General features: G+C 33.1%; 3 protein-coding genes across 4 annotated transcripts; all 3 read left to right on the top strand.

Moving 5' to 3' along the window:
- Positions 1-5,320: 5,320 nt before the first annotated feature.
- On the top strand, positions 5,321-9,644 carry LOC124826470 (isopentenyl-diphosphate Delta-isomerase I). The gene is made up of 6 exons (XM_047299297.2): positions 5,321-5,635; positions 6,845-6,900; positions 7,794-7,885; positions 8,523-8,625; positions 8,724-8,861; positions 9,129-9,644. The coding sequence occupies exons 1-6, from the start codon at positions 5,370-5,372 to the stop codon at positions 9,380-9,382; spliced, it is 909 nt and encodes a 302-aa protein (XP_047155253.1). The 5' UTR covers positions 5,321-5,369; the 3' UTR covers positions 9,383-9,644.
- A 1,222-nt stretch (positions 9,645-10,866) lies between these two features.
- LOC124826472 (Ribonuclease E inhibitor RraA/Dimethylmenaquinone methyltransferase) lies at positions 10,867-13,073 on the top strand. The gene is made up of 2 exons (XM_088114671.1): positions 10,867-11,023; positions 12,267-13,073. The coding sequence occupies exon 2, from the start codon at positions 12,280-12,282 to the stop codon at positions 12,778-12,780; it is 501 nt and encodes a 166-aa protein (XP_087970797.1). The 5' UTR covers positions 10,867-11,023; positions 12,267-12,279; the 3' UTR covers positions 12,781-13,073.
- A 1,774-nt stretch (positions 13,074-14,847) lies between these two features.
- On the top strand, positions 14,848-20,096 carry LOC124826473 (Putative adipose-regulatory protein (Seipin)). 2 transcript variants are annotated; one of them, XM_088112009.1, is made up of 3 exons: positions 14,929-15,549; positions 15,642-16,317; positions 19,946-20,096. In XM_088112009.1, exons 1-2 carry the CDS (start codon positions 14,944-14,946, stop codon positions 16,302-16,304), a joined length of 1,269 nt encoding a protein of 422 aa, XP_087968135.1. In that variant the 5' UTR covers positions 14,929-14,943; the 3' UTR covers positions 16,305-16,317; positions 19,946-20,096. The 2 variants fall into 2 exon arrangements, with proteins under 2 accessions (XP_047155256.1, XP_087968135.1); XM_047299300.2 differs by lacking the exon at positions 19,946-20,096 and having other exon boundaries at positions 14,848-15,549; positions 15,642-16,490.
- The last annotated feature ends 7,323 nt before the right edge of the window (positions 20,097-27,419 follow it).

The raw sequence follows: 27,419 nt of genomic DNA, 5'->3' as shown, positions 1-27,419 counted from the left end.
GATTTTCTTTTCGTGTAGAATTAAGAGAAGAACATTTTCCTCTTCAATTGAATATTTGAGGTTCTGAAAATCAAATTTACAGAGTAGTGGTAACTCTGTTAGATACCATTTTTTCTTTCCTTTCTTATTATGTTACTTGTTTAATAATTTATGGATTCATTGCATCTCATACACTGTTATTTCTATTGCTTATTCCACAATTTCTGAATTTTCTACGTAGATGAATTAGTGAAGAGGCATGTGTTATTTCTATTGCTTATTCTACAATTTCTAAATTTTCTACGAAGGACGTGACAGGGGAGAATGGTGCGGCGAAGTGAAAGGCGTAGAGGTAGGGGATGGTCATCTCTGGGATGTTGAGGAATGTCATATTGCTCCAGTTCCCGGTGGACCAATATGAAACATTGTCATTGAAGACGAGCTCGAACTCGCTATAGAAGGATGGTTTCAACCGCAAGGTGAAAGCCCCGGGGAAGCACAATATTTTCCATGTCAACCTTTACTTTTCACAGTCAACTTTTAATTCACTAACACGTCAGCACAAATACATTTATAAAATGACACGTTACTACTATCTTCACCCATATCATCAATCCCTTAACTCCGTTTGTTTCTGTTTAACGGAAGGGATGACATTAAGACAAAATTTACTAAGTAAGGACCAAGTGGACAGTCTTTTAAAAGGAGAGACCTAATTGACACAATCCAGCAAAACTGAAGACAAAATAAGTTATTAAGCATTTTTCTTTCAACTTAATAATTGTCCAAAGTCTTATTAAAAACTCAAACTGTAAACTAACTTTTTTTTATAGTATTGTCATATTCAATACAGTTCATTATTGTACATGATTAGACATATGTTGATTTATGCAGAAGATTATACTATCTACAAGGGTTTTCTCCCATTTCTAATAAATATTCTCTCCCTATTGTTTTTTCCTACACTTGTAAACAAAAGGACATTGATCTATGGCATTTTAGGTTAGGACACCCGGCTAGAAAAATTGTTGAACATATATGCATTAATTTTCCTTACATCAAATCATACTCTAAAACTATTTGTGATATTTGTCACTATGTTAAACAACACAAAATTTCTTTAAACAAAGTGATACCAAATCTCCTAAAATCTTTTATCTTATTCATATAGATATATAAGGTCATATTGTTATACCGTCCATTTATAAGCATAAATATTTCTTAATTGTTGTAGACTATTTTAGATATACATGTGGATTTTTCTAATTCACAATAAAGGTGGAACAAGATCCTTATTAGATAGTTTTGTTACATATATCAAAAGTCAATTTGAAAAAAATATTAAAATCATCGTAATTAATAATGGACAAGAATTTGAATATTTTTATTTCTACAACAAACACGACATTTTTACACTAGAAAAGTTAAGTTGAAACTTCATAACAAAAATCTGTCGTGGAGCGAAAACACCAAAATATTATAAACACTATGCAGCGTAATTTTTCAATCTAATTTACTCAAAGCCTATTAATCTTATGTGGTTTGCCATGTTGTGCATCTTATCAATAAAATGCCTACTACTGTGCTTTTTGGAAATACTTCCTATGAATTACTTCATGCCTTTCCTTCTACTTATTTGAGTCTTAAAAGTTTTTGGATGTCTATGTTTTTTCTATACTCTTGAGAATAATCGAACCAAACTTGAGCCCAGGTCTAAAAAATGTGTTTTCATTGGTTATAAATCTAGAATTAAATGTTATATTCTATTGTACATTCAAACTAGAGAAATTTTTATTAATATAAATGTAGTCTTTTTATGAATTTGATTGACACCTACATCAACTTGGTGCAGACAATGCATTTCCTCATGGAGACCTACATGAGTAAGTTTACATGACTCCTCCTCTTGGCCTTATCACTAATAATCAATAAGTTTGTAAACTCACTAAATCTCTTTATCTTGAAACAAGCCAGCAGATAATGATTTACTAAGTTGTCTAATTTACTTATTTCAAATGGTTTCACTTAGTCAAAAGTTGATTATTTCTTATTTAGCAAATGTTCTTTTAACAATTTTATAGCCTTACTTGTGTACGTAGATGAAATTATATTGATAAGAAATTCATTAATTGACATAAAGAAGGTTGAAGACCTCTCGCACGACAGTTTCAAAATAAAAGGCCTTAGTGAGCTGAAATACTTCCTTGGATTTGAAGTAACTATAGTTATAAAGGGTATCCATTTATATTAACCGAGTATGCAGTTGACCTTCTGAAAAGAAGGTGGAATACTTGACCTTCTTTACCTAACAAATATTAAACCAAACATAACTTTTGCAGTTTAACACCATAATGCAGCTAACCACATTTTAGAAAATATGTATAAGACATAACTTTTGTAGTTCAACCCCATATGACAGCTCAACACATTTTAGAAAATATGTATGTATGTATGTATGTTTGTATGAATCAAATGCAAAGAATCCATCAAATAAATAGAATAATCAATAGTTTAATTTAAGCAATTCCTTAAATAATGGTTTAAGTAAGATGTTTTAAGAAGATGAAGGTGATGAGAGATTGTGTAATGGATCGCAAAGATGAAGATGAACGAGATGGAGTCTTCCAATGTTACGGTACTAGGGTTGATAGATGGGTAGTCTTAAAAGAAGAAGAAGATGATGGGGTTGGTCATGTTCATAGAATGTTTGGAATGTATGAGTTTAAGATGATGGTGAAGACATGGGTGAGAAAATCAAGCTCCCACCATGTAAGATAAAATGATCCCCTCCACTTAAAATAAATTGACATATGAAATGAATTATGTCATGTTCTTTAGTATGTCATGTTCTTTAGTATGTCGTTAACTATTTAAATATCTTTACTAGAAAAAACTAAATTAAATCAAATTAACAAAAATTAAGACTTTATTGACTAAAAAAAGAAAATCACATTGAATAAACTCAACGAAAATAGAAACTGAATAAGTATTTAATTTTTTTTCTAATTTTATTATTTTAAATTAATAAGCATAATACGTTGCATCCAGTTAAGAAAAACAAAAATGTAACCAATAAAATATTGTTTAAAACAAAATAACAATTTTATTTTTTGAATCATAATTTTATCAATTGTCGTTATTAAGATATTTTTATTGAAATTATAGACATTATTAATTACTAGTGAAAACACGTAGGCTATACACATGCGTTCACAAATTTTTATGATAATAATAAAAAAGTAAATTTGTTATTATTATTATAATTATAAAATTAAAATAATTTTTGTAACTTTATTGTGAATAGTTTTTTATTTATTTTGTATGAAATTTTATAATTAAAAAATATTAATTTAAAAAAAACGATCAAATCGAAAAAAAAAAATAAATTTAAAAAATGTCACTTAAAAAATAAATTTAATAAAATAATTATTTTAATTTAAAAAAATATTTATTTGAAATTAAAATTAGAAAACAAATGTGAATGCTTAATTAATAACACTATACACACCTTTCCATTACAAAACTTGTAGTGAAGTATTTGTGTTTTTCTTATAAGTATGGAGGTCAATTCATATAATCATCTCTATATCTAATTTTTAATTTATTATTTTTGGTGTGACTTTATCTTTACTAATTTTTGTTATTTCAACTTTTGTTTTTCTATATTAATTAATTAATGAAGTATACAATTAGAAAACAATTAATATGGTCTTAAATTTTGACAGCAACAAATACAAAAAAATCCATCAACAAAATGGAATAGCCAATAGTTTAATTTTAGAAAGAAGAAGGGAGAGAAGTGCACGTAAAGGGAAAGAAGATTTGACGAAAAGACCTTTTTACCTTACTTATGGAGGTGCAGGAAGAAATATGAAAGTGTAGGAGGCAGTGTTCTTCTGCACACGACTTAATGAAAATGGGCTATTAGTCAGGCCATTTCTTTCTGCACCCTATATTTTCCATAAGCAATCTTATAAAATGGTTTAACATACCAAACTGTTCCTGAAAGTGTTTATAATCCATTTTTTTTATCTGCAACTAATGATTTTAAGTAGAGTCGTCTATTTAATTATTATATTTCATTAATAAGATTTCAGTTTAATATTTTTGTTAAAATTTATAAGAGATATTAATGTATGATTGAGGAAATTGAAAATACATTTTCTTAAATGCACTTAAATAAAAGAGAATAATTAATTGAACTAAAACCTCATTTCCCACGAGTGCAATTTATATATTGTGTAAAATTGTCAAGAGAGCGTGCAACCCACGAATCTTCTTCTTATTGCCAAATCGCACCCTCGTTTCCCACGCTCACCATTTCGATTTATCAAAATTGTATACTCTAAAACGAGAAGGAATAGAATTTCATATGTAGTTAGTATAAGGTTTTTATTACATGATAAATTAATTAATATAAACATTTCATATATAATACTCTAAAATTAAATATTAGCATAGTGGGTGGGTATTGTGTATTGTGGCATATCTCAGATGTGATTAAAAAGAAAATGGTTATAATTTTTACATTTTAAATATAATCATCAATCGATTTCTAAACTCATTATCACTCATTTTCTATTAAATGAATTTTGTTACTTTCAATGCGTTACCCACTCTGCGAACATCTGGTTGATTTTTAATCAGCTTTGAAAAATCTTGCTATGTAAAACGCACCGTTTGAACAAAGCTGTTGGTTTTTTAATTAATCATTTACTTTTAGTCATTTTCAAACGGCTTCGGAAAAAAATAAAATATAATCGATTTTCAAAACAAATATTTAAAAATTAACCAAAGTCTATTCAAAATGTTGACTTCGCCTTCAAATTGTTACATTGCCACAACGCCGCCATTACTATAATCAACAGTGTACATATAAAAAAGTTATTTTTAATTTATCCAAAATATACATTAATAATTTATAAATCATATTAAAATAGAAACCTAGCCTATAATGTAAATTTATAAATATAGAGCAATTTATCAATTAGATTTTATTGTACTGAAAAAATAATCCCAAAATTGGCTTAGCATTACATTTCTCTTTTGAACTGGACAATTACGTGTCTCAAGAAAAAGTATTCTTTAATTATTCTCTTAAATAAGTTTTTCAAAATAAAAAAAAAATTAATCACACTTCTCTATTCATGTCTGAAAATTGAATGAGCAAATCAAATGAGAAGATAGACTATATTATATAGCAAGAGTTATTTATTACATTTATTACGACAATTTTATTTCAAAGAGGAGAACAAGAATAGTTTAATGCGAATTATTTGACCATTGAATATATTAATTTCTATAAATATGTGGCATGAACATATGAAGTGATGTAATTAGTAAAAGTTTGTGGTGCGGTGCGTTTAAGGAAGAAATCGAAAATCGAAAAAATGGCACAATCATCGATCGGTTTTACTCTGAGCCAGAACCTGTTTAAAAGGAACGTTGCAGCAAGCGTGATTACTCACACTCCTTCCATTTTCAGAGGATATCGTTCTCTTCCTTCTTTCTCTTTCTATCAGAGGAGAAGAAGACACCACACACCTCTCTCTCTCTCCCCCTCCTTCTCCTCAACAACCGCCATGGGTGAAACTCCCGCCACCACCGCCGATGCCGGCATGGACGCCGTCCAGCGCCGCCTTATGTTTGAAGACGAGTCCGTTCCTCTCTTTTAATTCTGTTTTTTCAGTACTTCTGTGATTGTGTTATTCGTTGATTGGTTGATTGATCTGTGATCTGGTTGTCGAGAACGGAATGCGGTTTTCTTGGCCACCTGTTTTGTTTGTTTGTTTGATTGGGCGGCGTTAGTGTGCAATTGGACTGTTGGTGTGTGTTGCGGCGCTTTGATTTCTTTAGTTTCGCCAACGTTGACTGGAACGATTTTCTGAAATTTCCCTGCTTTTCCTTTGTTACTGTTTCACGTGGCGAGGTGTGTGCTTTGAAAATATAAAAGGCGTGCTCAACCGTAGCATAACATAAATTATTAATATCTTGAATTTTCGAACAACAGCTGTTTGTGCGTACAGTCTCCAATAGAGAGTCACCGGTGGCTGCTTTTTTTTTTTTTTTTTTTTTTTTTTTTTTTCTGTCACAGGATTGATTTACTACTTCAGTGTCTATTATTTTTCATCTCATTTCAAGGAGATGAGTGAGGACTGAAACCTGCAACTTGTCATATGCATGACCTTGTCTTACTCCACTCGACCAATCCCTTGGGTCTGTTAAGGGTCTTTTTCAAATGAAGTTTCGCGATAAAAAACAGAAGGGGATGAGGTGGAATCAATATGACCGTGCAGGTATAGCTGAGTCACCCTCAACGTGATGTGCTAACCCGGTGACTGGCCTTAGCACTTCAGGTGTGCCTTTCACTGTAGTCGTCTTGCGACTGATGGCTAGGAAAAATATGTGCATCAGTTCCTGTTAAATTATTGATTTCGAAGATGAATTAGGTTAACTCAGAGCGCTTAGGATATTTCTAACCCAACTTTTGGGTTTTCTTCTATTGTTCTTAGAATCCCTTCGGTACAGGTTATGCCTCTGTCATTCAGAATCATGAATGGTTTAGGATGAACTGCTATTTCATAGCCTGGGTTTTTTCTAATATGTCCATTTAAAATTTTCGGTCCATTGAATCTGTTTCTCAATTTCATAGGCTACTTTTGAAGGTTAGAGCATAGATTTGAGCAATTGAGCTTTTGAATATCTGGTGCTTCTGTAATGGGAAGTGACTTTACTTTCTTGAGACTTGTCTACATTCTTTTAACGGATAAGGCTTTAAAATTCTTTGAAGCGAGTGTTCTTGTGTTATTATTATTATTTGTCTCGCCTCGAATTTGTAATTGTTTTGGGTTTGGAACTTCGGCAGATGCATTTTGGTGGATGAGAATGACCGCGTGGTTGGTCACGATTCCAAATACAATTGTAAGTGGACTTTTGATTCTTAGTTTTCAATTGCAATCGTTCACATCGCTTAGTGTAAATAAAAGTTGTTTTGTATATTCTTTTACTTCAATAGCTTATAATTTGTGTTTTCTGAAAATGATTGTTTTTTCTGATTTGTGTGCTTGTAAATTCTGGGATGTACTATCATTAAATTTTCTAGACAGATTCTCTGATATGAAGATTTGAGAAAAAAAAAATTAATATTGCGGTTCATCTAGAAATATTTTGATGTACATGTTAGGAAACGTCTTCCTGTGATTAAAAGGAGTAAAATCTAAATCTTAAATATACTCTCTAATTTGGTTTGTGATGATTATGTTTTATCAGTTATTGTTTTGGATTGAATTAAAAGCTGTGCAGTAATTTTGTTTTCAGTTCTCTGGAATGCACACACATACAAAAGCATGTCAACCGAGGGCATGCTCTAGTGAGAGAGATTTATCCTGACCATATTATACACACATGGCTAGGATGGGCTTCTCTCACGATAGGCACCTACATGTAATAAACGGTCATTAATGAGAAATTTGATAACATTTGTAATTTATAATGTACTAGAGAACCCAGCTGTTACTTTAATGCAAACAAACTCCTGAATACCAATGAGGCAAGCCTTAAAGAGCTACAAATTGTTTTTTTTTTTTTGCATCATACATTGATAGTAGATTTTGATCAACGTGATCAGTAGACAACTGAAATGAAATATAAATTTTCACTGCTTCTACGGATTTTGTCTTCCTAAAGAAATAGTCCTCGAGACTTTTTGAACATCTTTTTTAGACATATAGTTTTCTTTTTCTGTTTTTGTGTTTCTCCTCTCTGCCTAAAGATCTGGTTAATTTATTCTTTTGAGCTTCAATGATTTTCATTAGGTCACTTGATGGAGAAGATTGAGGCTGAAAATTTGCTGCATAGAGCTTTCAGTGTATTTCTGTTCAACTCAAAGTATGAGCTGCTGCTCCAGGTATGTTTATTATTGATGTTTTTCTTGCCTCATAAGCTTGTAGTTACATCTTGTTTAAACTAAACCTATTGATTTCAAAAGTATAAAGCAGAACTTGAACCACATTTTGTTATGTCATATCTCTGCTGCTGTCGATAAAATTTGTTTTTATGTACTGTTTATCAGGTGTATTTATATTTGTAGTTGTTGTTTCAGTGTATTGTGCATACTGATTAGAATGCTTTACATCTGCATGCAAATCACGAGGTGGGCCAAATACCTAGTGGTCCTCAATATATGAAAGGGAAATGACCTTTTGCTGTTAACTACTTAAATGTCACTCTCTGCAATTAATTTTGAGCATAAGGAAAATCAATAAAATTCCAAGTCTTCAAGGTCATTCACTGAAGTAACAAAACAATGTTACAGTAGTAACATTCATTTTCTTACCGGTTATATTTGTTCTTATTTCTAATTTGATAACACCTTCATCATGACTTGTACATTGAACGATTTATTGTGAGCAACATTGTAACATTTAATTGCCTCTTGTTTAAATTATTATTGTTACAAAATCTATGTAGTATGTGTTTTAAAGTCGTAGATTCATGATTTAATTCGTTGTGTTGACTGAGATTCTCTGCTCTTCATGATGAAGCAACGATCTGCAACCAAGGTAACATTCCCTCTTGTGTGGACAAACACCTGTTGCAGCCATCCACTGTACCGTGAATCTGAGCTGATTGAAGAGAATGCCCTTGGTATACACTAAGTACCTTTTATATTCATCCAAACGACCGGACAAATCTACCGTGTCATTGCTCCTTTTTATTTACGTTTTTCCATTTTGTGTTGCCAGGAGTAAGAAATGCAGCTCAGAGGAAGCTTTTGGATGAGCTCGGTATTCCTGCTGAAGATGTACCAGTTGATCAGTTCACCTCACTGGGTCGCATACTTTACAAGGCACCTTCTGATGGCAAATGGGGAGAGCATGAACGTAAGCCAATTTAATTGTTTTCAATTTTTTCAGCAAGCCGATTTTGTCGTATAACTAATTAGGGTTAATTAACAATAATTTAGGCAATGCAATCATAAATCTAAACATGCACCATTAATAGCTGTCAGTGCCATTTGGGGCATACGTTTTATTCCAGCTGAAAAGGTCCTAATCTGCCGATATTTGCTGCAAATTCTAACTGTGCGTATGTATGTGCAAGGAATGTTAAGTATTGACAACTTTTCTTGATCCTCTCCTTGATTTCAGTGGACTATCTGCTTTTTATTGTCCGTGATGTTAACGTGAATCCCAATCCTGATGAAGTGGCTGATATCAAGTATGTGAACCGCGATGAGTTGAAGGAGCTGTTGAGGAAAGCCGATGCAGGAGAAGAAGGTCTGAAGCTGTCTCCATGGTTCAGACTAGTTGTGGACAATTTCTTATTCAAATGGTGGGACCATCTCGAGCAAGGAACTCTCGGTGAGATCATTGACATGAAGACCATTCACAAATTGACATAAAATCCAGAGAGGAGCTTGCTGCATCATGTAATGAAGGGTACCTGTATTCCCCAACCAATAAGAGTCAAAATAATAACCTATTTTCTAGAGAATTTCGGAGCAGTACCCCAATAGAAGTTGTTAGTCTTTTTTCTTATTTTCAATGATAGCCGGAACATTAAACTATAAGAATTTTTCGTTGCATATTTCGGATTTTGGGGTGCAGTGAAACACTCTGAATAAGTAAAATGGTTAGTGATATGAATCAAACATTATCGTGGTGTCGGTCGGTGTTTGTTAGTGGATATTTTGTTTACATTTTAAACGTTTCAATGATTAACGATCGTATCTCTCCAAAACTGAGGATCGGAAAATCCCACTATGACGTGTGGTGCTACAGAAACACGGATCCAGATTGCGATTCTCCATTCACAGCGAAGCATGAGTTGCACTGCACTTCTACTTATATATGCATTAATACATTAGTTTTAACTTATGTAAAAAAACTTCATCTGTTCATCTCCAGGTTTAAACGGAATCAATCAATATAACAAGTGTAAGTATAAATAGGACTTTTTCTAACTAATTTATGGAAATTAAAAAAGTTAAGAATTTATTTATTTCTTTTAAAATCAGCTTTAAAATTATTGTTGACTGATAATCAACATAGGAGAGTTTTTTAATAAGTATGAAAAATATTTGTTTTTTCAAAATCCATTGGAGACGGAATGTAAGAAATACATATAGTATTAGTTTTAATGAAAAATGTGAATTAGATTTTTCTTCAATAATGGCCCATTGATGACGTAGTCCACGCTTCTCATCTGTGATACTCGGTTGCGACTCGTGACGATGACAATAAGTCAAAAATATCAATAGCTTAGCAATTTTTTGAATTGAATGAAGTGGTTACGTTTGATATTGAATTAACCAATTCTTTATACAAGACTTATAATTACGCACTGTTTTTTTAACCAATCCTTTTCCCCCTTTTATTTTCTTATACCTCTTTATTCAGTCATTTATTTAAATATGACCTTGTTTCACAAATAATTGTTTCATTACGACTTTATTAATTAAAAATAAACAAGTTGACTTCTATATTATTACAAGCGTGAGCTTTTATATTGTCATTGTAATATTTTTTCTACACATAGTCAAATTCATTACAAAACTTGATAAATCATTTGTGGTAATTTATGATGTTTTCATATTTTTCTTACATTATAATGTTACATGTGGTAAATACGAACATTTTATACTGGCGGAACTTTAATTGTATTTTATAGGATTTCTGATTAGTTTATAATATAAAACGTAGAAATATCTTTTTTAAAATATTTCTTTTTCATTCATAAATAGAACGAATAAAGAAAAGGAAAAGTCAATGAAGAGATAGTCATAATTATATTATATTTATATATAAGGTAGTAAAATTAAAATGGAAATATTTATATTTATTTACTCATATGGTTAAGACTTAAGATCCCTTTCACAAGTCAGAGGCAATTGAGTTGATAATATTATGATTTTTCATTTTCACGCACTATCAACTATCAAATATATTTGCAGTGAGTGGGAAGACAAGAATATCTCGACGCTTTAACTCCTTCCGCGTTTTCATTCTCGCCTCTTTCCAGCTTCAGATCTATTTCTCCGTCGGTATGTCTCTTCATTTTCCGATTCCTTCTCATTCGCAAATCGCTCTTGATTTTCGAATCCTTTTTCTCGCTCTCTCTCTCTCTCTCTTTTTATAATACCTATTCAAATCGTTACTTGATCCGTGTTTGATTTTGTTTTTGGAAGTTTTGAATTGGATGCTCAGGTCTAAGTGTTGATTCACTCTCTGTTTTTATTCTCCCTACGGTCTTCAGCTCTAATCCGCATTGATCCCGCTGTGTTTGATTTCGGCTTATTGCTAATTAACTAGTTTGTTTTTAGTTTATTAACTCTTTGATTTTCTCTCTAGGTTTGATTGCTAATGTTAAGGTCTTGTGTGGCTGTTGGTTATTTTTTTTGTGAATTTTCCAATTTAGTTTCGATTGGAGAATGAATTTTGTGATGAACTCCACAGAGATATCAATTACTTGATTACACAGATTTTTTATGGCTTTATATGTAAACGCAAGCTTGGCTGGTAGACTTGCATTTACCTATGCATTAAGAGCAAATTGTTACCCAGTGCCTTTGTTCTCGGAAACTAGTTTGCTTTGGATATTAGTTAAGGAATCAAATAGGAATTATGTTATTAGCAAATTATGACATAATATTGTTAAGATATCTTCATTTTGATCTGTAGTAAAAACCATAGGACACTCACCAGCAGGACTCCCTTTCTGCTACTTTATTGAGGAAATTTTCTTGGGTCATGTTTGGATTAATTTCTCATTCAAAACTGATAGGAGAATAACAAGAAGGTAAAACGAATTAATCTTCTCTCGTAAGTTCAAGTTAGCATAAATATAAGTTAATTTGTAAAATTTTTCTCGTGTAGTTTCTCTAAAAACTGATTTGAACTAGTGCATAAAATAATTGTTGCTTGTGTGAGAAACTTAATTCATTTAACGTTTTTCATCTATAACAAGTTTATGTAAGTAGAGCTCCAATGAGTGTCTTGTGAGCACTGATTAAAATTTTTTAGTAAAAAACATTAAAATATTCTGATACATGCTTTTAATTACTTAAAAGTAGTGATTTCATGTTTTTCTGTCCTTTTTATATTATAAAAATTATTTTTCAATAAAAAGCAGTTGCCATGGTTAATTTAAAATAAGATAAATCGAGTAGTGGTAGAGCCGGATCCATGACACCCGTTTGTCATAATATTCGATTTCATTCGGTGAACCAGGATAGATTTCCGTTTGTTCTACACCAATCTAACACATTTGATATATTTTTTTTCCAGGTTTTTCAAGTAAATGGCCTTGGTTACTACCGCTGAAGTGTGTGATGCGAACCCGCAGTTAGTTTTGAGTGGGGAGCTTCGTGCCCTTCAGCCAATTTTTCAGATTTATGGTCGTCGACAGGTATTCTCTGGACCTATAGTTACCTTGAAGGTGTTTGAAGACAATGTTTTGGTTCGCGAGTTTCTTGAAGAGAAAGGCAACGGAAGAGTGCTAGTTGTTGATGGAGGAGGGAGTTTACGCTGTGCCATATTGGGTGGCAATCCTGTTGTACAAGCTCAAAACAATGGATGGGCCGGTATTATTGTCAATGGATGTATAAGAGATGTGGATGAGATCAATGGTTGTGATATTGGGGTGAGAGCCCTAGCTTCCCATCCCATGAAAGCCAATAAGAAAGGCATGGGGGAAAAGCATGTTCCCATAAATATTGCTGGGACAAGGATCTCTGATGGGGAATGGCTCTATGCAGACACTGATGGAATTCTGATCTCTCGAACAGAGCTGTCTGTTTGATTTAATTTCATGTAAGGACTACATTTATGTGACAGCACGACCTAGTGTAGTGCTTTTGGTATCTGTGCTCATGACCCAGCTCCTGTCTTCCACAAAATTATAACCGATAAAATCCCCTTGATAATGAAAGTTGGTTGGAGTGTTTGTCCATTTCATACCAACATTATCTCTGTTTTTAATTGCTGTCACGAAAGCTTGTTTCCCCCCCCCATAAATTAAGTTAATGGTTGTCTGTTACCGAGTTTGGTGAGATTTAAGTACAAAGGTATATACATATCCATATTTTGACCAAATGATCTTATTGTACTCCGCTGTAAAATAATGTTCCTCTCTGGAGACCCGACTAAGCATGAAAGATTGGTATCTTTTGCTATAAATTTGGTAGGATATGTCTGTCATTGTCTCTTGTTTCCAAATAGCAGCTGCAGCATGTGAATATAGAATTGATATAGACATTAATAACAAGCATGTTCCTCCCGCCCCCCTGAATTTTCATCTTAGTAATGATTATACTAAAACTCTTCTCAATCGGTTTGTTTGCTTACATACAAAGTTTTGTCCTTTATAAAGTAAAACTTAAGGATTAAGCTACGGATTTCTCATGTTGAAGGGTGGATTTGATGTCGAGTATGAGCCAACGTGATACTGCCTCTAACTACTTGGGCATGGACAAGGTCAATTAGGACCCTTTTCTGTAAGTTTGCAGCATTGCGTGATCTATGCAAATTAAATATTTAAATTTGACAGGCCATCATGGCCTGTGGGGATTACAATGAGTCGCTTGAGCCAATTTTTTATTCACTGCTCTGTCCTTTTACAGAGTCCCGATCCATTGTGATTTCTTCATCTGTAAAACTCCTTACCAGTTCATGTGCCTAATTCTTAACTCACACTGTGTGTGTGTGGGTCTAGAGTTCGTTGATCAATTGATAAATCTAATAAGTGATTTCGCGGTCATATTAGAAAAGAAGGTATAAGACACCAATTGTCGACATGGTTTCAGACTGAAGCGAGTTATAATTTAAAAAAGTTCTCCCGAACAAAATGAACCTGCGTTTGTATCAGATGAAAGGTCTTTATGTTTTTATGATGCACTAAAGAAAAAAGAAATCGTGTTGACAGACCAAATTAACTGCGTCTGTCCATAACCTGCCTTCAACTCTTATTCTCCGCAGCCCTCAGAATAATCTATTTTCTTGGATGGTTGTTGTTTCTTTAAAAAAATGGGTTCGTTTTGTCCCGGGGTGTCATTGTTTCAAAGCTGTTGAACGGTGGAATTACACCAGACAGGCTGCCAATGGATGTATGCGGAGATAAAGTTAAATAGAAAGTGAACTTGAGTTGGAAAGATTAGTGCGGAGTGCTACTGTATGAGATTGCATGCAGATGTGGGAGAATGGATTTGTTGATAAGGAATTTGGTTTGTTGGGTTAGGCATGCGTGTCTGCAGCTTATACCCAGGCTGATATGCCACTGAAATATTCATTGTTTGAATTCTGAAACCCTGTTCTTCAAAAAGCTGTAGTTGACTTCTTCGTGAAACGTGGAAGAATGGTGTGTGCTACGAGAGAAGAGCTTTTCATCATTTGCATGAAAAAAAAAAAAATGTAGTATGCAGACAGGAGTGGTGTTAAAATTGATTTTAACTGAAATTAATTTTATTTAAAATTGATTTGAACGTAATGCTATTTATGTTTGGATGTTTTTAATGTTAAAGTAAGCTCTGATAATAAATCTTAGGATACTTTTTTTTATCCAACATAAAAGTTATATAAACGTTTCAACTCAATTAATTCCAAGATCCATAATCAATTTTTTATTTGAAACCAAATATATAAAGAAAAATACTTACCATCATATAAATTAATATTGTAAGGTAATTACGAAGAATTTATGTGAAATCAATTCTGGGATAGCGCCAAGCTAGAGAAGCTCTGAAGCTATTTTATTAGTTACAGACTTTGCTAAAAGCTGATCGTATGACATTGGTGAGCACGAAAGTGCTTCAATTCCACATGAATAGAAATGTTGGTATTACACATAATAATGATATATTCGGCCATAGGATTTTTAGCACAATAGCCGAAAGCTTATTTTCAGCGAACGCATGCATATTGACACGACACTATCTTCATCTCATATAGATGACACGTATGCTGCATAATGCACCTGCATGCGTTTATCCTTATCTCTCCCTATGAAACTCCAGTCCATCATCTTCCCATGGAGGAACACCAAGAAGAAGGGTTTCTTTTGCCCACACCACTACCAAAACTACCATCCTTTCAAACGGATTTGGTCTACAATGGCCTGGTGTCGCTCTTTTCCCCTCTCTTCGCTCTTTTTGCCGTGGCTTCACAGTCCTACCACCGAGCTGAGGAGACCACAGACAGTGTTGAATCAGCAGTGCAACGTGTTCCTTCTCAAATCACTCACGGTGGCACACTCTTGCTGAAGAAGCTCGGACTTTGCTTTCTCAGTGTTGCGTATGTGTGCATGATTTTGATTTTCTTCCTTTTTCTGGCTACTGTGGTGGGTGTTGGCCTGGTTCGGTTCTGGGTGGAGGAACCCGTTTCTGTCAAGGAAAAATTGCATTTTGATTACACCCAACCTCACCCAACAGCTTTGTTTTCATTCAATGGATTCACAAGCTTTAAGGGTCACCTAAGGAAAAAGCAAATCAGTGTCCCCGTTGGCCACACCTTTTTCGCTTCTCTGGTCCTCGTGATGCCTGAATCTGACTTCAACAGGGAGCTTGGCGTGTTTCAGGTATGATATGATATGATATAACTTCAATTGCTGGCACTGTATCCTTCATCAATGATCTCTTTCAATAACTAATTTTGGAAACATTTTTGCAGTTGACAACAGAACTAGTATCTGTGAATGAACATGTGGTAGCAAAATCTAGCCAGCCATGCATGTTGCGGTTCAGAAGCTCACCGATTCGACTGGCCAGAACCTTTCTGATGGGCGTGCCTCTGGTAATGGGAATCTCAGGGGAGACTCAGAATATCAATGTAGAAATACTGAGACACAGAGAAGACTACAGAAGAAGCAATGCTATCAGAGTAACTTTGCATCCAAGAGCAGGAACATCAAATCTTCCAGAGCTGTATGAAGCTGAAATTTTGATGAGATCCAATTTACCTTGGACGAAAGAGTTGGTTCGAAATTGGAAGTGGACATTTTATGTTTGGGTGTCTTTGTATGTCTACATTGGTCTTCTTATGAGTCTCGTATGTTGTTGTTACAGGCCAGTTCTTTTTCTGGTGACACCACAGCACTGTTCTAATGAAGTTGGAAATGGAGAAGCAGGAGATGGAAATGAGGTTTGTGAGTTGTTGAGGGAACGGAGAAGAAGCAGAGGAGGCAAGAGAAAAAGTAGGGTGACAGATGGTGGTGTTGCAGAAAGTGTTGTTGGTTCATCAGCATCCGGCATTAGCATGAGTACGAGAGAAGATGCAACAAGTGTGTCTGTGGAAGATGATGTTGAGGATTCTGAATCAGTGTGCCTGGGTTAGAAACAGGGATATGGTAACTTCATCTTCACTCACTTTTTACATCATGGTTGATTATAAGTTTGTCAACTTTTATAATGTTTCACTGTTTGTGAACATGTTTTCCAGATGTTTTCTCTTTGAATTGGAAAATGAGAATGAAAACTACTGCTATTTTTCTGCTTTTTATAAAGGAAAATGTTATTTTCACATTAGTTTTTTACTTCTTTTTCTGCTAATTTACGTGTAAAAGTTTAGTTTTTGACTTCTTTTTAATTAATAATTTATCCAATTTTTGTCTTTTATTAGTATCCATAAAATATGAACAATTTAAATTAATGAAATCGAATTTTTATTCTCTTTCTGCTTGTCAATTGTAATTTGAAATAATTTTTTTACGTTTATTAGGCTTTTTGTAATTCCTTATGTTCTTAGGTTTTTGTTTCTTGTAATAAAAAGACACTAATTTTTTCATTTAATTAAAAAGGGGAAGGTCGTATTTTTTTAAAAACTATTTTTTGTTAGCATAGTTGTTGATGTTGGCTCAATATTTATTTTTTTTATTAGGTTTAATTAGGCCCTTTGCATAAAAAAAAAAAAACAAAAACATAAAGAGCATTTTACTCATACACCCTGCTTTAAGTTTTCTTTTTTATTTTTCTTCTCCTTCCACTTACCAACATTCTTCAACTTCATTTTTCAATTTTACTAAATTTGACCATTTCTTTTGTTTTCTGGCTTTTCCAATAACCCTAATAAGTAAACTAAATTGAATGGGACTTTTAAAATATGAAAGTTGTGACAATTCATTATTTTAAATATTTTTTCTAACCTCGATAAAAAATGAAATAATAATAGCAATAATATTTTTTAATAAAATATACTTATCAAATTAAGTTTTATGTCTTAATAATAAAATTACAATAAGCTTTAAGATAAAGAACAAATCAATTTGACGCTCTTTTTAATCCTTAGAAGCTGGATTTTTTTGTTATTTTAATGTTTTTTAATTTAAAAGTTAATAATAATAATAATAAATAATAACAATAATATTGGTATTATTGTTGTTATTATTATTGCTGTTATGCTATACTTTTCATTACAACATAAAAATATTTAAAATTATATTCTACACATTTTATATATAATATTAAAATAATAAAATTTTATTAACGACTTAATTAAACAAAGACAATTGATTAAATTATTATTACAGTTTTTAATCATCTAGAAAGAATAAAGAACATTTTGAGTAAAATATTTATGAAAATATTTACCTTTCTTTTATTATTATTATTAATAAATTTTTATGGGTAGAAATGTGAATATTAGATTTAAGTAAAAAGAGTGATAAGCAAAATAAAAAATTGTGATAACTTATATGATAGTTATGTGCTTGACTGAAAAAGAGGTAGAGGTTAATTATTTTCTTTGTGTATTTTTTGTGTATGATAATTATATATTTTAGATCATGGATATGTATATATGATATGAGATATGAGCATACGTTGAGTTTTAATAAGGTAGCTATTTTGACTATTTGTGGAGATTTTGGTTTTAATAGTTTGAAAAAAAAAATAAATTTTAAATTTATTTAAAAGGTAAAATAAGTATGATAATTATTTTAATTAAAAAGCCATTTTTACTTGAAAAACGAAATGTGTAAAACCAATGATCCCTCAAGATATTTAAATTGTTTGGGATATAATTGAAGGAAACTTTGGGGTTTTGGTTTTTATGTTGTATGTTGTTCTTGGTATGTATATGTTTTAGTTTTTTTTTATGTATTGTATGATGATGAAACATTTAACTCTTAGCTTATAAGAAATTGTTGAATAAAATTTATGTGATGTGTTTTGAGAACAATATGTAATAGACTAATAAAATATGATTAAGATTTTGGAATAGATATGTGGGTTGACATTAAATAGTTTATTTATGAACTATTTGATTTTTTTTTCTTACATTTTATAGAAATTGTTCAATGACTCAATGATAGGAGAAAAATGAGAAAACTTGTGCAAGTATTTAACAAAAATAAATTTCTTACAAAATTTAATCGTTTAAATTTAAATTATTTTTCAAGTTTTTATAATATAATTTATTTTTTTCATAATTTTCTTTTAAATGCATTAATTTAGCCTGATATTTTTTTCTTGTGTTTTGTTATTTTTTATGGAATAATAATATATTAATACATGAGAAAGATAAAAATAAATTGGGTTAATAATTTCAGAGTTGGAACCGGTGATTGATAATTTAGAATAATGATAGTTTAGAAATTGAAATTTTATCTTTCTTTTAAAAAAAACAATATCTAATATTGTTTTGGAACTCTTTAAAACTTTAAAACTGTCATTTTGAAATATAATATTAAGTATAATATACAGATATGCATCACATCTTGAATAATAAAATTATTAAGTAATAACTTAAAAGTTTATTAAAGTTATATTTTCAATTATTACAAGTCGAATAAAAGTTTAAAAAGATAATAAAATTTAAACCGTGACAGTTTCATTAACAAATAAGTTAATGATTATATTATTAAAAATAAAATAAAAAAGTAAAGATACATAAAAAATTATTCTTTATATTCTAACAAAAATTTATTAAACTATAAAATATAATTTATATAAAAATAAATAATTTATATAATTGTTTATTTTTAAATATTTTTTTCATTAATAAAATAATTATTTTAAATTATAAAATAATTAAATTTAGATTAACGATATTTTGAAGGATAAAAATAGAAATGTAATTATTTTAATTTAACAAATAAATATAATAATATTTTCATAAATGATTAAATTAATTTATTATTTATTAAATAATTTATTTCATGCATGAATGTTCTAACAATTTTTAAAAAACCTAACTTTTCTTTTTCAGAAATATTAATTTTTATACATTTTCCATTTACATATATTTCATTTACCTTTTTCTTAAATTAAAATTTTACTCACTTCATTTGTATTTGTTTGATTGGTTTATAACACAACACAAATGTCTTTTATAAACCAATATTAATGAAATGAAGATTTAAATTTATCATAAAATTAAATATCTAAAATTATTCGGTGACAACTTATAAAATATTTTAAATATTGATTCAATTTCAAAATTTTCATAAAATAACACTATTAATTATATATATATATATATATATATATATAATATTTTCTACTAAAGATTATATTATATTTATATTCACGTATTTATTTATAAATGTGATTGTTATAGTAAGAACTAAAAAATAGATTATTCGAGTTGATAAGTGTTTTAAAATAATGAGACCGACTATTTTAATGTTAAAATAATTTAATAATATAAATAGAATTTCATAAACATGTCTTATTATTTAAAACATTCACTATTCTTTTAGAATTCTTTCTTTGAGTTTCCTTTTGCTTCTCTTATAATTTATAACTCTTGAATCATTTATTTGACGATCAATAACTGTTTAAGCGATCACGGTGATGAATCATTCATTTTCTACTTATCAGTTTTCGTTCTAGAACAAGTTTCTATCCCTTCTTTAATTTTTGGTTTAAGGTTTTGCGTAGGAGTTCCTTCGCATGTGTCATTTGAGTTCCTTTTCTAGTTCTTCGTCGATCAGAGGTCCTAAGGACTTGCTTTGATCATGTTTCTATGGTTTGTAGGCGTTTTCAGAGTTCCTTGAGCTTGAAGCAAAAGTAGTGCATCATGTAAAGCTTGGAAGCGTTTCTTATAAGGTAAAGCTTGGTAGCGTTTCTTATAAGGTAAGGGAAACTTTTTTTTTCATAGATAAGGTATAAATTAATAGCATGTTTTAATGTGTTTACATGGTATTGAAATTTTAATTAATTAGATACTTGAGTAATTGATTTGATGAAATATGGTTATATGATAACTTATGTGAGCTGAATTTAAGAAAATGTAGATTTTGGGAAATTTGGGAATTTATGTTGTGATGTTGTCATTGTTGGTATTGTATGATTATTATGTAATTAATTGATGATGAATTTGACGTAGAATGGAGTGCAAGACTGTGGTAATCCAAATTTGGGATATTGATATGCAAAATTCTAAATTACTGAATTTGGAGTTGTATTTGATGTTTAGTAAGTGGTATAGGGTTTGTTATAATTGGTATAAGTTCTTAAATGGTCAAAAATAGGTTATGAAATTGAGAAAGATGAGCTTAGTTCAAATGTGGACTTGTATTGTGTTAAAATGAGGGGTTTTGATGAATGAGATTTTGGGATGATGAGTGAATATGAAAACCAGTATTTGTCAAAAATATGCTTAGAAATGGATAAAATAAAATCTTCAGATTGATTTAGTGTTGACAAGCATGAGTTCATGTCAAAATTATTAAAGCAAGAGTTAAGTTTGGTTATAAATGGGTTGGTAAACCTAAATGAAGGTTTAGAAATGGTAAGGAAGAGTTGTAGGTATATAGAAGTGTATAAGTTAGAACATGTGTTGATGATGGGTGCAAATTTTACAAAATTGCTGTTCTGCAGGATTATGTAGAGTAGTTGGGTGAGCAAATAGCTCATTGAGTGAGTATTGAGTAGAGGCTAGGTGAGCTAGATCGTTAGGCTGGAGAAGTTCTCTGTTTGAGCTCGTGATTTGCTCGCTGAACGAGTTTGTGCTTGTTGAGTGCCATGATTCTGGGGCTAGGCAAATGAGTTTAGGCATTCTTGGTTGTTTTCTTTTCTTTTCTCTACTATGTTTGGATATAAATGGTGTGATTTTTTATTGTATACTCAGTGACATGGATTGAAATACATGATGATATGGAATTGTGGTTTTAAGAGTTCTAAGGAAGAATTCTTAGTGGTGGTATGAAAATTGTTGTTGGTATGAATGTAGGAAGCTTAATCTTAGGGGTTATCCTGACACTCTAATAGTCATTCATTCTTGTAGGTTAGACTCTTCTATTACTCGTATTTGGTTAAGACCGCTCGGTCTCTTTGTGATCGTTCAGTCATGTACTTTAGGTTTTGACTTTGGCTGTACTATTCAGTCTTTGTTGTACTCGCCCTGTGTTCGACCTCTACTGCTGATGACCGCTCGGCCTTTCTGTTATGTTTGTTTCAGTCGCTTGGATTGGCTATATATTGTATCCTGTCTTTGCGTTTTGGGAATTAATTCAATCTCGAAGTATTATTCACATATCATTTTTTCTTCTCTGTTTTTTCTCTCTATTGTTCTTTCTTCTCTGGGTTTTCTGGTTTCTCTATTTCATGCGAACCCAACAATTGACGCCCACCGTGGGGCTGTGAATCAAGAAAATCCAAAAACGATGGCAACCAAGTTCGACGTAGAGAAATTCAATGGATCAAATGACTTCGGGCTGTGGAAGATCAAGATGGATGCTATCTTGATACAGCAGGGCTGTGATGATGCATTGAAGGGGGAATTGAACATGGATGCTACTTTCACGCAAGAAGAGAAGAAAAGAATGGTAGATAGGGCAAGAAGGGCAATCATATTATGCCTTGGTGATAAGACACTAAGGGAAGTTGTGAAGGAGAAGACTACGACTGGAATATGGGCAAAGTTGGAGTCATTGTACATGACAAAATCGCTGGCTCATAGGTTGTGTCTAAAGCAACAACTTTATTCGTTCAAGATGACATAATCAAGAACCATAGAGGAGCAGCTTGCAGAATTCAGCAAGATTGTTGATGATCTGGGAGAATATTGACGTGAGGTTGGAAGATGAGGATAAAGCTATTACTCTCTTGAATGCGCTTCCAAGAACCTTTGAGCATTTCAGGAATGCCTTGCTCTATGGTAAGGATCAAGTTATTACTCTAGAGGAGGTTGTGACGTCAATTCGAACCAAGGAGTTTCAAAAGCTCCAAGATTCGAAGGCAACTAAGGAGGTGATATCTGGGCTGATTTCAATGAAAGGCAAATGGAAGAAGCAGACTGGAAATGGGAAGAAGTCAAAACCAGAATGTACGAAACAAGTGAGATGTTTCAAATGTCAGAAGATTGGACATATCAAGAAGTATTGTCCAGGGAAGGATAAAACCGTTCGCCACAGGAAATTGCTGATGTGGCAGAGGCTTTTGAAGGATATGAATCTGCTGATGTTCTGGTGGCTTCATCAAAAGATTCTCAAAGGAGCTGGGTCATGGATTCTGGCTGTACCTATCACATGTGCCCGGTGAAGGAGTTCTTTGAGAGTCTGGAGCAAAATGAGCATGGAAATATGCTGCTCGGTAATAACAAGGCTTGCCGAGTACAAGGATTAGGGTCGGTAAGGCTGAAGATGTTTGACAACCGAGAGATGGTGTTGCAGGATGTGAGATATGTGCCTGAACTGAAGAGAAATTTGATTTCTATCAGTTTGTTTGATCTTAGAGGTTATTCCACGAAAGTTGAAGATGGAGTGATGAAAGTGTATTCTGGAGATTCTGTGATTATCAAAGGCAAAAGAAAGAATGACTTGTATATTCTAGAGGGTTCGACTGTCATTGGTCATGCCTCGGTAGCAAGTGAGAAGTTAGAGAATACCACTCGACTTTGGCACTTGAGGATGGGACATATCAGTGAGAAGGGCCTTGAAGAATTGGAGAAGCAAGGTTTACTTATGGGAGATAAGTTGCAGAAGCTGGATTTCTGTGACCACTGTGTCTTGGGTAAATCACACAGAATACCTTTCGACAAAGGGAAACACTTAACCGAACGACCATTCGAGTATGCTCATGTTGACTTGTGGGGGCCTGCAAGAACTCAAACTCATGGTGGAGGAGCGTATTTCCTAAGTATAATTGATGATTTTTCAAGAAGAGTGTGGATCTATGTTCTGAAAAATAAGTCTAAAATGTTTCAAAGGTTCAAGGAGTGGCATACTCAGACTGAGAATCAATTGGGGTGTAAGTTGAAATGCCTCAGAACTGACAATGGTCTGGAGTTTGTTTTAAAGGAATTTAATGAGTTCTGCAAGGTTAAAGGGATCAATAGGACTGTGGTGGGAACTTCTCAATAGAATGGTCTAGCCGAAAGAATGAATAGAACAATTCTGGAGAGGGTTCGGTGCATGCTGCTTGGATCAGGGTTGTCAAAGGCTTTCTGGGGAGAGGCTGCCAATACAGTCGTATACCTGATTAACAGGAGTTCGTCTTTGACTCTCAATCACAAAACACCAATGGAAGTTTGGAGTGGACAACCGGCTGATTACTCAAACTTGAGGGTGTTCGATTCTTTGGCGTTTGAGCATGTCAAAGGGGATAAGCTAGAGGCCCAAGCGGTAAAGAGTGTATTCCTTGGATATGCTGAAGGAGTTAAGGGATACAGGCTATGGAGGTTAGATACTAAACCGTCCAAGTTGATCATTAGTAGGGATGTCGTTTTTGATGAAACGAGAATGACAATGCATGCTGAAAATCTTGGATGCGAGAAGAAGACGCTCGTTGAGGTGGAGCATACTATATTAGCATAAAGCTAAAGAACAGAAATTTTAATGATGTCTCAAAGTCAAGTCTCAAGTGCTCTTATTACAGGAAGATCTTCATGAAGACTTGTTTTTATATTAAAGCTTTGATAATTTAGTAGATTTATGTATAAGATGTGGGTTATATTTGATCCTATGTATTGTTTGCCTAGGTTGCTTTAAAATGTTTTTTGTGAATTAGAAAACTTCATTTTATACTCAAGATAATTGATTATTAATTTATAATAATCGATTATCAGTAATCAATTATGACTTGTCATAATTGATTATAATGAGCGATTATGAGAATTTTTAAACAAGTTGTTTACCATTGTGCATTCATTAAATGCATAATTAATTACCATAATTGGATAATTGGTTATCACTCGTTAATTAGTTGACAAAGGATTTTTGGATGTATCCTTGAGTGAGATCTCTATAAATTAGATTGAGACTCTCATTCTAAAATATTGAATACAAAATACGAAATAAGTGTATTTTGAAAAATCTTATCTGCAGTGTGCGGTGATAAGTGTTCTAGGGTTTGCTGAACCCTTGTGTTGTGGCTTTGAGAACTTGGCGTGTTGGCATAGAGCGAGAAATTTCACAGGGAGTGTGATTGAGTGTTGTTGTTGTTGCTGAGTTAAAAGCCTATCATCCTTCGTGAAGCATTCGGAGGAGGTGTTCATCCTTTGTGAAGATTCAGAGGAGGTGTTCATCCCTTGTGGGTTACAGGGGAAGTGACTTTCATCTCTTGGGGTAACAAGAGAGGTGGTTTCTAAAATTTTACAAATTGTTTCTTTGTGATTGTAATTTGTAATTGTTTTGTGAGTAGTGAACTGTTTATCTTGATTTGAGATAAGCAACTAGATATAGGATTGGTAAGATCCGAACCAGGATAAAATCATCTGTGCAAATTTCTCTCAACCTTACTCTCTTTATTTGTTATTATTATTTGTTTGGTAAGTTTAATTGAATAGAAATTAAAAGGCACACGTTCGTATTAAAAACTCTCTTGGTTTGTTATTCCACGCTAACCATTCCATTGCAGCCGCTCTGACATACTACTGATGGAGTCGTTCAGTCATTGACTGAGGAAGACCGAACGGGTGAAGTGCGAGACGAAACTGTTCGATCACTAGATGAGAACCGAACGGGTGAAGGGCAAAGACAGTCTATCACAGATCTTGGTGATGATACAAATGGTATATCTGGTGATGTGAGTCACTCAAGAGGAGTTGGTGTTGAATTGAGAAATTATCAGCTTGTCCGTGATTGGGAAAAGAGGATCTCTGAGCCAACCAAACAGTTTAGAGAGGTAGATCTAATTTGCTACGCCTTGAATGCTGTTGAAGATATTGAAAGCTCGGATGAACCGAGAAGTTACAAGGAGGCTCTTCACAGTAGCGATCGACATCTTTGGTAGGGTGCTATGGAGGAAGAGCTGGAGGCGTTGAGGAAGAATAGCACCTGGAGATTGGTGGATTTGCCAAAGGGTAATAAGGTTGTAGGTTCGAAATGGATTTTCAAGAAAAAGGAAGTTATACCTGGGGGTGAGAAAGCAAGGTACAAAGGAAGACTTGTTGCCAAAGGCTTTACTCAGATTGAAGGTATAAATTATCATGAGATTTTTGCTCTTGTGGTGAAATATTGTTCGGTCAGAGTTCTAATGGCTATAGTAACTCACCATAATTTGCACCTGGAACAGTTCGATGTTAGGACTGCGTTTCTGCATGGAAACTTGGAGGAAACCATCTATATGAAGCATCAAGAGGGATTTGCTTTGGATGATAGGGTGTGCCTATTGCAGAAGTCTTTGTATGGCTTGAAGTAAAGTCCAAGGCAGTGGTACAGGAAATTTGATGATTTCCTTATAAAGCTTAACTTCAAGCGGTACAATTATGATGACTGCGTATATATTCTAAACCGTGAAACTGAGGTACTGTATCTTCTTCTATACGTGGATGATATTCTGATTGCTAGCAGTGACAGGAGCATGATTCATGAGATGAAAGCAAAATTGGGTGGTGCTTTTGAGATGAAGGAGCTAGGAGAAGTAAGGCGGATCTTGGACATTGACATAAAGAGAGATAAACTGGGGGGAAACTTGTTTTTATCTCAAAAGATTTATTTGCAGAAGGTGATTTCAAGGTATCAGATGACTGAATCCAAACCTGCTGGTACACTGATCGGTCAACACTTGAAACTCACCAAAGAGCAATGCTCGAAGACCAAGGATGAAAGGAGGAAGATGGAATCTGTTCCGTTTTCAAATGGGATTAGGAGCATCATGTATGGCATGGTTTGCACAAGATCTGACCTGGCGCATGGGGTAAGTGTTCTCAGTCGATTTATGGTTGATCCTGGACAAATCCACTGGGAAGCGTTGAAGTGGATGCTTAGATACATAAGGAGGTCTCTTGATAATGTATTACTCTTCCAAAATAACTTTCAAGGTGGAGGTTATATTGAAGGTTTTGTTGATTCAGATTTTGCCGGGTGTATGACACAAGGAAATTTCGTTCGGGATATGTGTTTACACTGTTCGAAACTGTTGTAAGCTGGAAGTCTACATTGCAATCAGTTGCTGCTCTTTCAACCACTGAAGTTGAATACTGTGCGCTTGCTGAAGTGGTAAAGGAGGCACTGTGGTTAAAAGGCTTGATTCGGGAATTGGGTATTGATAAAAAGACTGTCTGGGTTCATTGTGACAATCAGAGCGCCATACAGTTGGCCAACCATCATATTTACCATTCTAGAACAAAGCATATTGATGTCAAGCTGCATTTTGTCAAGAGCATTATGGAATCCGGTGATGTCCAAATCTGCAAAATTGCATCTGAAGACAATCCTGCAGATATGCTGACTAAGCCGCTCGCTAAAGAGAAGTTTCTGAAGTTTTTGTCCAGGATTGGTTCTATACCGTTCGGTCTGTAATTGTGTATCGTTCGGTTTTTTTCTTTCTTGTAATAGTCGAGTCTAGGTGGAGATTTGTAGGTTAGACTCTTCTATTACTCGTATTTGGTTAAGACCGCTCGGTCTCTTTATGACCGTTCGGTCATGTACTTTCGATTTTGACTTTGGCTGCACTATTCGGTCTTTGTTGTACTCGGCCTATGTTCGGCCTCTACTGCTGATGACTGCTCGGTCTTTCTGTTATGTTTGTTTTAGTCACTTGGATTGACTATATATTGTAGTCTGTCTTTACGTTTTGGGAATTAATTCAATTTCAAAGTATTATTCACAGATCATTTTTTCTTCTCTGTCTTTTCTCTCTGTTGTTCTTTCTTCTCTGGGTTTTCTGGTTTCTCTGTTTCACGCGAACCCAACAATTCTCAAATAGAGATGAGTGATAAATGTGGTAAGAGTAGCAAGATGTTCTTGTCTAAGGTGTTCCAGTATGGTCTAAGACATAGAATAGACTAACCTTATGTGTGTGGTAAGGTGAAACCCATTGACAATGGCTTTACAGAACAGTAAAGGTCACTACAAGTGCATAACCCACCATAGCTCGGTATTCATACTATATCCGTATGGTCAAATCTAGGTCCATGAGACATGATTAGGATGTTTGGTTAATTTAATATGAAATGTGATGTATGATGAAACTTTAAGATTCTATGTATGATTATGTTTATATTAGCTTATTCTTTATGTGTTTTTTTTTGTTTAGCTGTTGTTTATGTTTAGTTCTTGTTAGA

This window comes from Vigna umbellata, chromosome 4 (assembly GCF_029865625.1).
Source record: "Vigna umbellata cultivar VRB3 chromosome 4, Vumbellata_1.0, whole genome shotgun sequence".
Classification (NCBI taxonomy): domain Eukaryota; kingdom Viridiplantae; phylum Streptophyta; class Magnoliopsida; order Fabales; family Fabaceae; genus Vigna; species Vigna umbellata.
Note: the sequence above shows the minus strand (reverse complement) of the source record. Positions and strands in the feature narration are given on the sequence as shown.

Coding starts and splice junctions, on each gene's coding strand:
- LOC124826472 (XM_088114671.1), top strand. CDS start 12,280: ATGGCCTTGGTTACTACCGCTGAAGTGTGTGATGCGAACCCGCAGTTA.
- LOC124826473 (XM_088112009.1), top strand. CDS start 14,944: ATGCACCTGCATGCGTTTATCCTTATCTCTCCCTATGAAACTCCAGTC. Junction 15,550..15,641: donor GGGAGCTTGGCGTGTTTCAG/GTATGATATGAT, acceptor ACATTTTTGCAG/TTGACAACAGAACTAGTATC.
- LOC124826470 (XM_047299297.2), top strand. CDS start 5,370: ATGGCACAATCATCGATCGGTTTTACTCTGAGCCAGAACCTGTTTAAA. Junction 5,636..6,844: donor CGCCTTATGTTTGAAGACGA/GTCCGTTCCTCT, acceptor GAACTTCGGCAG/ATGCATTTTGGTGGATGAGA. Junction 8,626..8,723: donor GATTGAAGAGAATGCCCTTG/GTATACACTAAG, acceptor TTGTGTTGCCAG/GAGTAAGAAATGCAGCTCAG.